We start from the raw sequence: 12,863 nt of genomic DNA, 5'->3' as shown, positions 1-12,863 counted from the left end.
GTGGCTTTAAACTAGATTATTAACAATATTTCAATGAGTATTTTGTTTATATCTTCATATTTAAGCAAAATAAACCCCCAGAATTTACCTGTGGATTTATTTCAGAACTTTCCAATATTTTTATGGGTTAATGTACATGAAACAGAAGAATCATCGTGCTAAAAACTTTAACTTTCAGATATTTTAAGCATTATTTTATGTAGAAAAGGAAATTCCATTAATGGTGTTTGATACTTTGAGTTATGCTTGCATCGATGTTAACCCTCCCATTTGAGTTTCATATGGAGTTAGAATGCAGGACAGATTTTTTCCTATCTTCTAATTAGAGATCAAACTAACTCATTTGCCAGATGAATAAATTTTAACTGAAATGTTAAATTTACAATGGTGTCACCAGTGAAGCCTTGCAAATTACAACTGGTATTTTCAAGCTAAAATGGTATAGTTTGAAGACATGGGTTTATTGTTTTGCTCAGAAACCATGGTCTATATAGCACAGAACTATATTTGATGTGCAAGACAGTACATTGTTTCAGAGTTAACATGAAGTGTTTTTGTTAAATGCTTCATGTAGTTTTACTGTGTGTTGAATTAAAGGAACCCACAAGTGCATTTTGAAGCTAATATTTTCTTACTTTAAGGGCCTTAGGAAAATTAATATATAGTATTAACTTGTCTAGATCTCAGTTTCTTTATGGATTAGAAGAAAAGAATGCAAGTAGACTTCCAGATTAACATGATGTCATCTTGCTGGTGCTTGTGAACAAGCAGCAGAACTAGTATATCAGCAAATGCCCACTGGTCTTAGTTTCAAGACCAAAAGAGTTGTTTAAATAGAGAAAAATGGAATTGATTTGAAATCAGTTCACATTTTATGCTTCTGAAGAGTTATTAGCATCAGGCATATCCAGCACAGGTTTTTAAACTATAATTTGTTCCCTGTGATGGGTCACTCACCTCTCATGAGCGCCTTCTGTCAGCTAGGTACAATGCTGCAATCTTTCTTGGCTCTGGCACCTCCTGTCGGCTGCTGTTCTCACTAGGCAGGTTTTCAGTGGCTCAGCTGTCCAGCCAAGTTACGCACAGTTAATATGCATGAATGAACCCCTTCCTGGGTAAAAAAAGATCCAACGAGGACTATCATTGTGCCCTTGTTAGTGTCTTCATTCCTGTCTCTGGGCTCAGTTCTCAGCCTCTTCTGGGCTAACTTTAGGTCCTTCAGCTGCCCTGCTATAGAGCACTGCTCCTAGGGCTTTCTCCCTGGAGACTCTTGTCTTCACTGGTTCTCACTGCCGCAGCCGTCCAGCTAGGTCCTCTCTCAAGCTCAGTCCCCTTCCAGGGGAGAGGGGTAACCAAGGGTTCACCAGACTGTCTAGCTGCTGTTACCAGGGTCTTCAGCCCCTCCCGGAGTCCTTTAAATTCCAGCCCTTTCTTGTCCTCTTCTCAGGGCTGAGGCCACTTCCCAGTTGCCAGTGGGTGAAACTGGGCCTGTTCACTACTCCAGGTCCCTACCCAGGGACCCCATGAACAGTGGTTATATACAGCTCCCTTTAACTCCCTCCATTAGCTGATACTATTTTTCCTGGTCTTTTTCCCACCAGATCTCTGCCCTGTCACCCATTCCCTTGGAGTTACAGTTCTCACATTCACTCTATCCTTGCAGAAAGCAAAATGTAACCAGAACTCAATTTCTGGTTCTCTTGAGCTTCTGTGGCCAGAGTGGAGCACCCTTCCTTACTGCTCCAGTCCCAGCCAGGAACTGAACTACTTATGCCCCTGCAGCGCTTTTAATTAAGACTGCTGGGCTTTTATTGTCTACTTCATATGAAGCCTCTCCAGAAAGGCATGGAAGACCCACATTCACTGCAGTAGAGTCATGGGGCCTCCAGCAGGGGGCCTTAAAGGGCCTGGTACACGCTTTCACATATCTCTTCCTGCAGAAAGGATGGGACGGGGGCTCTATTGAGGATAACATCTGCTCCTATGCAGTCTTTACTCTGCTTGCTCAGGGTCTCTTCTCCGAGGCCTCTCTTGGTGCAAGACTTTTGAAATGTAAAATCTTCCTTTTCACAAGGTGACTGGCCCTTGAGGAGGAAATGGGTCCAGCCTCAGGTGTGACACAATTAGCTCTACTTCCCAGGTGCAGAAAATAAGCAGTATCACATGACAGGCAGGTGTGTGTCTAAATGAGGCATGGAGTGTAGATAAGAGAGACACCTGTACAGTCAAAGGGGAGAGAGGGAATCTCTGGGTACAAAGTCTTGGAAGTTGAGAGATTCCAGGGAGCAGGAGGACTGAATGAGATATTCTACAGAGTGATTCTTCCTGGCTCTTAGACAGAGGGCTGGGATGCAAGTCTGCACGGAGCAGGAGCCAGCTAGGAAGGCTGTAGTGTGAAGAGTAAATCTGCTAGAGGAAAGCAGCAGGGATGGGACTAAGAACCCTGCATAAAGGGTTGTGAATCAGCTTGGAAGGCTGGGTGGGAGTTCTTGTATTGCCTTTTAAACTTTAATAAACCTAGACCCCCCAAGGAGAGGTGTTACTCAACATATGAAAGTCTGTCAAAGTTATTGAGGTTCCTAAGAACAGGGACCCGAGGCAGTGGGTGGGCAATGCTGCTATAGGTCTGAACCACTGCTTATTCTGGAGATTTTTTGTGTGACCTCTAATAAAGGACTAAGTGTGAGTTCTCCCTGTGCACATCTGTTCTTCGTGCTTTATTGTGTTCTATGAGAACCAATCAGTTAGCTAATGTTACTGTATTCCTATGCTATTGAGTGGATCACATCCACTGCCTAATCATCCAAGTTGTGATCATTGCACTCACATTACCACACCACTTTATAAGTACACTTTGACCACTTGACAGCTACTTCTCCTTATGCATGTTTGTATTTTTGATGATCAATTACTGTGCTTGTTATAACGGTCTCTGTACACAAGTTTTCAAGTTTGGGCTCTCTGTGCATCAGGAATCTTTCCTCTTCATGTCCCCTGAGAAGCGTGTCCTCTCTTTTTTCTCAAGAATATTTAATCCTTCCACATTAATCAAGACATCACACTTTCTTTGCTTTGTCTTTATGTAAAACACCCTACGATTGAGTCCTTTGCTGCCCTGATATTCAAGACATACTTGATGCTTCTTTGAATAGGACATAATCAGGCAGAAAATCAGGCGCTTTGTTCATCCTTCATGCATTTCAGAGAGACTAATTAGGTATCTAGTGTGAAACTTCCACTCTACCGCACCAATATCCTTAGATTAAATCTATGTCCGTTATTTGGAATTAAAGCCACACTAGCAAAGCAGTTATGGTTCAGACCACAATAATGGTGGTCTGAACCATTATCTGTGGTTTACAACTTTTTAAATTGGGATGAAATCTCTCAGATGTTGGGATGAAATCTCTCTCATATTTCCAGGTCCCAAGTACTGGGTTGTGGGGGTGTGTTTTGGAAATTTGAAGGAAACCTAATGAGCTATTATGCAGTAGGGAGTGTTTTTCAGTTGGTGGGCAGGTAGGACCAAAACAAAACCTCTTCTGCAGTTGAACATTTATAAGGTGGTCAGATAACTTTAAAAATACAATTTGTTTAAGATATCACGTTTGACATAGTACAAAGACTTCAGGAAACAAATTTGTTTGAGAAATAAAAATGACTGAGTGAAAACAATATGCTGCATGAGTAATGTTGTTTTTTCTTTGACTTAAATGCACACAAAATGAATTGTCCAAATATACTGTATACATTCTGTAAAATAAGCCGCTTAAACTGGACCATATGGGCAATAGAGGCCGTTTTGGAGAAATAAATTGAAGTGCAATGAAAGCATCTTACTGTACACAAATAATTGTTTTTAATATGTTCTTTGTTCATTATTTGCTTTTATCATACCTTTCATATTATTTTTAACAAATTGTGCTTCCATACGTTTGCACGGTGATTGTGTTAATAAAAAAGGACTCATTTCCTGGGAAGCTGAAAAAAAATGTCTTGCTTAAAGGCAGTCTGGCCTGTATATTATTTCTTGTTTAGTACTCTTGGTTTTTTTACTAGAAACCAGACTGTGGTTCTTGTCAGTTCATCTGTTTCTACTAATTAATCCCTGCCTGGATGTACAATCCTGTTTTCGGACACTGTCATCATCTCTACACCAATGCATTTGATTTAATGAACAGGTCTGATCCCATTTAAGGCATAAGCAACAGGACCAAGTTAGCTCATTAGAGACAAAAGTCTAGTTTTCATATAAGGTGCCCCAAGTAGTTTGGAACATGGGAATTTGAGATAAGCCCCAGGGGTCCATCACTTACGGTGTTATGTCCTTGACATGGCTAACGTCCAGGAGCTTGGGGGAGGATGGGGGTGAAGGAAATCCTATTAAGGACAATGAAAGAACAACCTGAATATAAGAAATTTTCTTCTTAACCCCATTTTAGTGATTGGATTATGCCCTGAAGTATAAGGGATTTAGATTCCTTAGGGGACAGGTCCTGTGTGTGTTGAATTTTCCATAAACAATCATTTTATGTATGTGTGTGTGTATATGTATGTACATATACAAGCATATTGTGTGTATAGATACACACGTGTATATACACAAGTCTAATATTATTTATGGGAAATTCGTGTGTGCGCACGTGCACATATATATATGCAATCTGTCTGTACACACACATACACACACACACATGCATAAAGTATTTGTGTGTATAGTTTTCCATAAACAGCTTTATTCAAAAGGATTTAAGGTTGTGTGTGTGACAGCTCACCCATGCAAACTCTAAAAAGCAAGGAAATACCAAGTTATGGGACATCTCTTCATTGACTCTTAATGCTCACACAGTATATTTTCACTGTCAGTGACAGATTCCACACATTTTCACAAAGTACTTTCTTTCTCCTCCAACAAATAGGGAAACATGCTTTATCCAACAAATTAATCTCCTTCATACTATAATGCAAAACTCTGAGTGCAGCCTGAGCTACGTCGTAGGTAGTAAAAATGGTAAAGGACAAAATGAAAACTTGGCAAAGCACTAGATAAAGCGTCTGCCAGTTTAACAGTTTGTGGTCCTGAGAGTCGGAGCAGAGTTTAAGTTAAAACCTGGGATGGGTGCAGATGAAGACAGTCACCTGGCACACGTTGAAAGCTTGTGATGATGAGACCACTGATTAAAAGTACTGAACTTTTCAATAAAGTATGGGACTAAGAAAAGTCTCCAGAAAAATGGCACTGTGATCAAAATACCAAAAGAAAGGTGATCTAAGTAATTATATTAAATTGAAAGGTGTTACATTCCTTTCAGTGATAGACAAAGTCGTCTACAGTATCATCTTTTGTAGAATAAAGGAAGCAGTTGTAGCAAAGCTAAGGGAAGAGCAGGCTGAGTTTAGAATGAAAATAAAGGTACAAAAAACCAAATAACTATGGCAGCAAGTCTCAGAGGCCATGTTAAGTGTTTTGGGCTCTCACTCCAGGGCTAAAAGTAGCCATGTATATGCTCGGGCTGGAGCCTGGGCTCTGAGACCCTCCCTCCTCACCAGGTTTCAGAGCCTGGCATCCAGCCCAAGCCTGAACATCTACACTATTATTTTTAACCCTGCAGGTCTTCTTTTGCTGCGTAGACTTATCTAATGTCTGTCATGGCAAGTGTGCCATTGGGCAGCTGGAAGAAGACCTAAAAGATACCGAATGAAAGAATCCCTCCATGAAGTGATACTTAGGGTATGTGTACACTACAGTGGCTATAGCAGCACAGCTATGGTGCTGCCGCTGTGCCACTGTAATGCCATAATGTCGATGCGTCCTATATCGACCAAAGTGTTTTTTCCATCAATGTATTTAGTCCACCTCTCCAAGAAGCAGTAGCTAGGTCAATGGAAGAATTATTCTGTTGACCTGGGTCTATAGTGGTGTTAGGTCAACCTAACTAGGTTGCACAGGGTGTGAAATTTTTCCCCACCCTGACCCATGTAGCTAGGTCGATCTATTTTTTAGGTGTAGACCAGGCCAAAGAGGGGGAAAGGTTTTGAGACTTACAACACTGAGGACATGCAAAGAGTGTCCCAAGATAGACAGGTATGACAGAGCCTTTTTCGTGCCCTAAGTGACATCTGACAGTGCGGAAAGGATCAGATTCTGTCAGAACGAATAGCAGAGTTGACGAGAGATAGAAAAGGAAAGGGGTGAAGTTCAGTTTTGAAGAGTGAGAGTTTCAAATGGAGACTGGACATCCAAAAATAGATGACGGGGGGGGGGGGTACGTTCAGATGAAAGATTGGATGTGGAGAGGTATTATTATTATTATTATTTAACTCCCCAGAAGTATGCTGTGTGCTTTAGAGACATGCAAATGACAAGTGGCATGTTTTGAAGTGTTTGTGTTATGTTTAATTACAGCATGATTGATAGCAAACAAGTTGGAATGGGAAGATGCCAATAATATTAGCATTACGTTTGCCAAGTTCATATCTATGTTTAGGAACACAGGAATTACCATACTTAATCAATGTCCATTTGTACCAATATATTCTGTTTCTGATAGTTCCAGAACCAGATACTTCAGAGGAAGATGTAAGAACCTAGCAGAAGGGAGACATGGGATAACCTGCCCCCTGCATAGGTCTCATTCTAGACTCTAGTAGTTAGAGATTGACCTATGCCCCAAAACACAGAATTTTTGTCATGAATTATAACTCCTGGATATTCTTGATATCCATATAAATATCCAATTCCTATTTGAATCCTGTTAAGTTCTCGTCTTCAGTGATTTCCTATAGCAACAAGGTCTGCATTTTAATCACGTGTTGTGTGAAAAAATATTTCCTTTTATTGGTTTTGAATTTCCCACCTTTTAATTTCAGAGTAATGTTCCTTTATTCTTGTGTTAAAAAACTGGGAACTTCCATTCTGCCTGTCAGCCTTTTCTGTTTCATTCTTTATTTTATACACTTTTATCATGTTCCAGTCTTAGATGTCGTCTTTCTATTTATTAGTATACTATTTTTAAAAAATCAGGTTAATTTCTTAAATATCTTTTTTTATTATGGAGAAACTGGAGTGTAAAGGAGAATAGCTGGAATGTGACAGCATGAATGTGAACAGATGAAGGGGAAAGGTGAGGAGGTCGGAGGGATGAGGAGAGGAAGATGATGGAGAATGCTGAAAATTTTCTCTCACTCTGGTTTCTCAGAGGCTTTGTTTTCTTGAATGCACTCTCTCATGAGAGGAACTTTAACATGCCTTGTCTTTGAAAAATGGAAGTCGTCATGTGTCTGCTGCATTGAATCTCTGGCAAATTTGTCTCAATTTGCCATGGAAGGTAGAATCAGAGATTTCTCCTTAGCTTGGATTTCCTCAACAGAATAATGCATGTAATTGTATTTTTCTGCATCAATTTTACTCTTCTTACAAAAATAATAAAATCTGCACTGTTTACAGGGAAGAAAATAAATTTATGTATCAAAAAGAAATCATAATGCAAAGGAGATGATACAAATTGCACAATTAAAAAGTGATTATTTTATGATGGTTTGTTACTTTAAAGATTGCTTTGAGGTTTATGCAAACTAAACTAGAATAGTAAAAAAAAATTATATTTGAAAATGGTTTCTCTCTACAAGTACAGGTAACATAAACTCTTATGTGAAAAGAAATATCTCATGCAACAAAAGCTTATGTGAGTGTATCTGATCAAGACATTTCATACATAATGTCATTACATTAAAAAAGTTATATAGTTATAAGTTGACATTTTTTTCCAGTAGAGACTGTATATCAATTCAGAGGGCAGACAGCAATGTTAGAATGAATTAACCTAATTATACCATTTAAACACCTACCTTGGTATTGTCTTCAGGTTCATAAACCTCACATTTGTGGTCTGAATTGGAGTGAGGGAGCCTAATTATCTTTTCCTTAACTAAACCCTGTATTGACCTTTTAAATGTGGCTGTTATTACAGATACAACTTTTTTATGGCAGTACAAAACTATTAACTTTATTGGGTGAAGTAAAATGTTTTAATGAGAAGAGGTAGTAGAATGTTTTAATGGAGATGCGGTGTATAGAATAGACAGCAACCACCAGCTTGTGTTCTGTTCTCCTCCTTTATGTTTAAACTATTAGCTGTTTGCAAGAAAAAATAGTGTGACTCACTTATTTTATAAGGTATGTTTTAATCCTTTTCTGTATCTGATTTATAAAACTCAGATTATTTACTCATATCTAAGTCATTTGTTTAATTTTTTGATAGGTTGAATCTACGCAGAGCATGATCAGGATTTTGGGCCTTTCGGCTACATTACCTAATTACCTCGATGTTGCCACATTTCTACATGTTAATCCCTACATCGGACTATTCTATTTCGATGGCCGTTTTCGACCTGTACCACTTGGGCAGACATTTATAGGAATTAAGACAACAAATAAGGTAAATGACTATGGAAAATCTGGAAGATGGTTTTTTGGACATTTTATACAGAACTATGGATTCCAGCATGTGTGCTTATAAATGCCTTCCTACCTATCTGGGTAGTGGTTGAATACTCCAGATTATATTATTCTTTTAGTGCAGGAGCCTCATGCATTGTAAGTAGATCTCTTCACAAACACCCGGGCTCAGAAGTTACTTCCAAATTTTCAGAATAGTACCATCTTGCATAACTTAGACTGGAACTTAGAATTTTCACTGTGGTTAAGCACCATTTATCTCCTTTGTACTCTCCCCATTAAGCAGAGTGTTTGATAACAAAGCTCTATCCTGATTAAACAGCAGTTATTATGATCAGTTGGTGAGTTTCCTTACCAAAATCTTGTTGTGAAGTGTGTTTTCAAAGCAGATTGTTCTGTCCGGTTCTCCCATTTCAGTCCCTATCTTTGGTGGAAATTATGGAATTTGGTTTGTTTTGCTGTTAGGATACATAAGAAGTGACAGCACTCAACTCAGTGGAAAGTATTCAAGTAGTTTGGACATAAACGTTAAAAATATGATTTGATGTACTAAATGCCATATGAGTAATTTAATTTATGATCAAAACCTATGATCAGTAATTTATGATAGGAAAAGCTATCAGCTTTGATACATGCAGTTTTGATAGCGAGACATGAAAGTAGTCTTTCACTCAGTCTTTTATATTCTTTTCCAAAATGAGAGAGAGAGAAAATATAACCAAGGTATACAGATCATGTAAAGGTAACTATATTTGTATTAGAATTCATTACTGCATATTAAATCAGTCTGAGATAAATGTAGTTGACGCTTAAAACAAAAATACTAATTCTGCAGTGAAATACAAGTTAAATATACATCTTTTCGTGATTTGCCTTGGAAATAATTCCCCTATATTTTACTCTCTGATTGCTAAAGCAAAGTAAGATAAGAAATCATGTTATTTTGTAGGCCAACTTGTCACACTACCTTAGAATCCTACTAGACTGTAGGTTGCCTATTTTTTTAAAGTTACGTTTTCAACCAAAAGTTAGTGTCAGAGCTCCATCGATAATATGGTAGGTTTTTAAAAGCGTGAAAAATGACTTTCTCATTAGGTTCTTTAAATAATTCACTCCATCCGCAATGCAGAAAAGAAAGGTGCCTTAAAACCATAGGGGAGCCATTTCACGTATGTGCACACAAGGATAAGTTTACCATATGGTACTTATTATGATGTGCATATTTTAACCTTCATTAATTGTTTCAAGTACCTTCAATAATATTTGCTGTTGCCTTTCTTTAATCATTTCTTAATACTTCATTTGAATGTTTAGTTTATTCATACTGTATCATTAGAAAAAAGCAAAGATGTAGTATCCTAATAGCAACTATGGAATAAGCTTTATAGCTTTAAAATGAAAGGAGACAACTATGTCAAGTACTTCACAAAGTATTGTTGAAATGACTGTGAAATAACTAGTTCCCCTTTCCCTGCCAAAAAAAAAGGTAACAAGGAAGTGAAATTATCAATGAATGACCCCTCCTCATGTGGACAAACAAAGGTAGACAGATATGATGTTTGCGTTAATATCACAGGCCAAGAAAAAGTCCTTGTATTGCTCAGAATAATGTCATCAGACATTTGAGGTAGAAAAAACATTGTGGATTCAATTGAATGTGCCTTACAGCAGCTGGCATCTTCAATGAGGGATGCAGAGTATTGAATCTCCATGTCAGAAGATTTCTCCCAGGACAATATAGGAACTGAACCTACCCAAACAGAGTGTGAGACCTTGCAGAACCAGGTCTCTGTCTGCACTCTCCCAACGCTCCCATGACCAAGGAGATAGCACAAACATGTTTGTGGGGCCAACAAGCAACTCTTGACACAATCCACTAAAGCAGCTGTTAGGTCTAATAATATTAGTATGGACTCTTAATCGTTATCCCTTGTTAGGAGGAGATCATCAGCCAACACAATAGATGCAGTGTTTGTAGCTGGTCTGGCAAATATCAAGGAGCTATGAGGCGGCTAGATATTATGAGAGTTGCCTTGCCACAACCTTCCCAGTAACTTTATCCAAAAAAGTGAAGATTGGCCAATTAGCAATCTGTTTCCAGATTGTGTGCATAGACTGCTCACAAGGCCCCTTCAAAACAGACAGCATCCTCCTCACTTTAGTCGAAGCAGCCATAATATGAACACTGTCATTTCCCCACATACTTTCAGCAGCTAGGAGGCACATGGGTCTAAGGAAGTGGGGGCCAACCTGGGCCTGAGAAGGAGCCAGAATTTACCAATGTACATTGCCAAAGAGCCACAGTAATACATCAGCAGCCCCACATCAGCTCCCTGCCCCGCCGATCAGTGCCTCCCCCTCCTGGCCCGCACCTCCTGACCAGCTGTGTTGTGGCTTGCAGGAGGCTCGGGGGGGGGGGGGGGGGAGCGAGGGCATGGCAGGCTCAGGGGAGGGAGTGTAGTCGGGGCAGGGCCTGTGGCAGAGCCAGGGGTTGAGCAGTGAGCACCCCCTGGCACATTGGAAAGTTGGCGCCTGTAGCTCCAGCGCAGGAGCCAGTGCCTATACAAGGAGCCGCATATTAACTTTTGAAGAGCCGCATGTGGCTCCGGAGCCACAGGTTGGCCACCCCCGGTCTAAGGCATTAGTCTGATGTTTTTCAGACACCTTTCCTACCTCAGTGAGTAACAAATGCCAAAACTTAAACAGAAAAGACCTTTGCATTTGTCCCTCTCTGGTTATTGTTCTGGTCAAAAGGGCAGATACATCTCAGCCCAGATTGGAAAAATACCTAATAGTTGGATTGGAAAACAAACCGGTTTTGGGTCCCTAGTGTAGAAGTGGATAAAACTCTTAGGTACATGAGTTAATGCGTATTTGTTTCTTTGTTGTTAAGTCCAGACACTAGACAATGACAGTGCTTTTTTCCCTCTGTTTTATTTGATATGGTTAGAAAACAATTAGCTACAGTGTACAACCTGGCCTGCACAAAATTAAAACTGGACAAAGAAAGTACAAAATAATTCTCTTTCCAAATGATGCTCTTCTGTTTAAGTGAAAACAGAACACATGGTTTCAAAACTTACTGTTGTTTGTACACAAGTTTGGTTCCATACCAGTGTTAAACATCAATTAGGCAAAAATTCCAGTCAGAGATTCTTTCGATCTCCTAACATGTCCTGAAGCACCATTTTGCTTGATAGGACTTTAAATGTAGTATATGGTTAAAAGAAAGATTGAGACCCCATAATAAAATCAGTATATGTGAACAAATGACTTTTCAACAAATTTCTGAGGTAAAAATAATAAGATTGATTGAATGCTGTGAATTTACCGTATGGTTTGAGCTCACTAGCTAAAGAGTCCTGTTCAGTTACATCACATGATGGCAGACAGCTAAAAAGTGACAAACTTTATGAATGCTTGTATGCAAATGATAGAAATCTAAATACTAAGATGGGTGAACTTGAATGCTTGGTATTAAATGAGGATATTGATATAATAGGCTCCACTGAAGCTTGGTGGAAAAAAATAATAATTAATGGGACACAGTAATACTAGAGTACAAAATACAGTAGAACCTCAGAGTTAAGAACACCTCAGGAATGGCAACTGTTTGTTACTGAATAAAATACTATTTTTTCAAAAGTTTACAGCTGAACCTTGACTTAATGCATCTTTGAAACTTTACTGTGCAAATGAAAAATGCTGCTATTTTCCATCTTAATTTAAATGAAACAAGCACAGAAACAGTTTCCTTACCGTGTCAAATCTTCCCCCCCCCCTTTTTTTTTTGTAGTTTGTTTAACACAGTACTCTACTGTATATGCTTTTTTGTCCCTGCTGCTGCCTGATTGCATACTTCTGGTTCTAAATGCGGTGTGTGCTTGACCAGTCAGTTTGTAACTCTGGTGTTCATAACTGTGAGGTTCTACTGTATATAGGAATGACAGAGTAGGCTGTGCTAAGGGGAGAGTGGCACTATATGTGAAAGAAAGCATAGAGTCAAAGAGAGGAAAAACCATAAATGAATCAAACAATACCATAGAATCTCTATAGCTAGAAATTCCGTACTTGAATAATAAGAATATAGCAGTAGGAATATACTATCAACCACCTGAGCAGGATGGTGATTGTGAAATGTTCTGGGAGATTAGGGAGGCTATAAAAATAGAAAACTCAACAATAATGGGGGATTTCATCTGTCCCCCATATTGACTGGGAACATGTCACCTCAGGACAGGATGCAGAGAGAGTTTCTTATCACCATAAATGACTGCTTCTTGGAGCAGCTAGTCCTGGAACCCACAACGAGAGAGGCAATTCCCTTAAGGGATCTGAGGAAGGGGATTGGGGGCTCCTATTTCTGGAACAGTGGGGACCTGATCTCCGCCACACACACACTTTT

At 39.2% G+C, this 12,863-nt stretch overlaps 1 protein-coding gene across 3 annotated transcripts in view; it reads left to right on the top strand.

Annotated features, from left to right (window-relative positions):
- ASCC3 (activating signal cointegrator 1 complex subunit 3) overlaps positions 1-12,863 on the top strand; it is a 513,547-nt gene that overhangs the window by 230,052 nt on the left and 270,632 nt on the right. For all 3 annotated transcript variants that reach the window (XM_074948158.1, XM_074948157.1, XM_074948156.1), the window contains exon 12: positions 8,262-8,438. In XM_074948158.1, the coding sequence (XP_074804259.1) occupies positions 8,262-8,438 (177 nt within the window). The remainder of the gene's footprint in view (positions 1-8,261; positions 8,439-12,863) is intronic.

The sequence above is a fragment of the Natator depressus genome, chromosome 3 (genome assembly GCF_965152275.1).
Source record: "Natator depressus isolate rNatDep1 chromosome 3, rNatDep2.hap1, whole genome shotgun sequence".
Classification (NCBI taxonomy): Eukaryota; Metazoa; Chordata; order Testudines; family Cheloniidae; genus Natator; species Natator depressus.
Note: the sequence above shows the minus strand (reverse complement) of the source record. Positions and strands in the feature narration are given on the sequence as shown.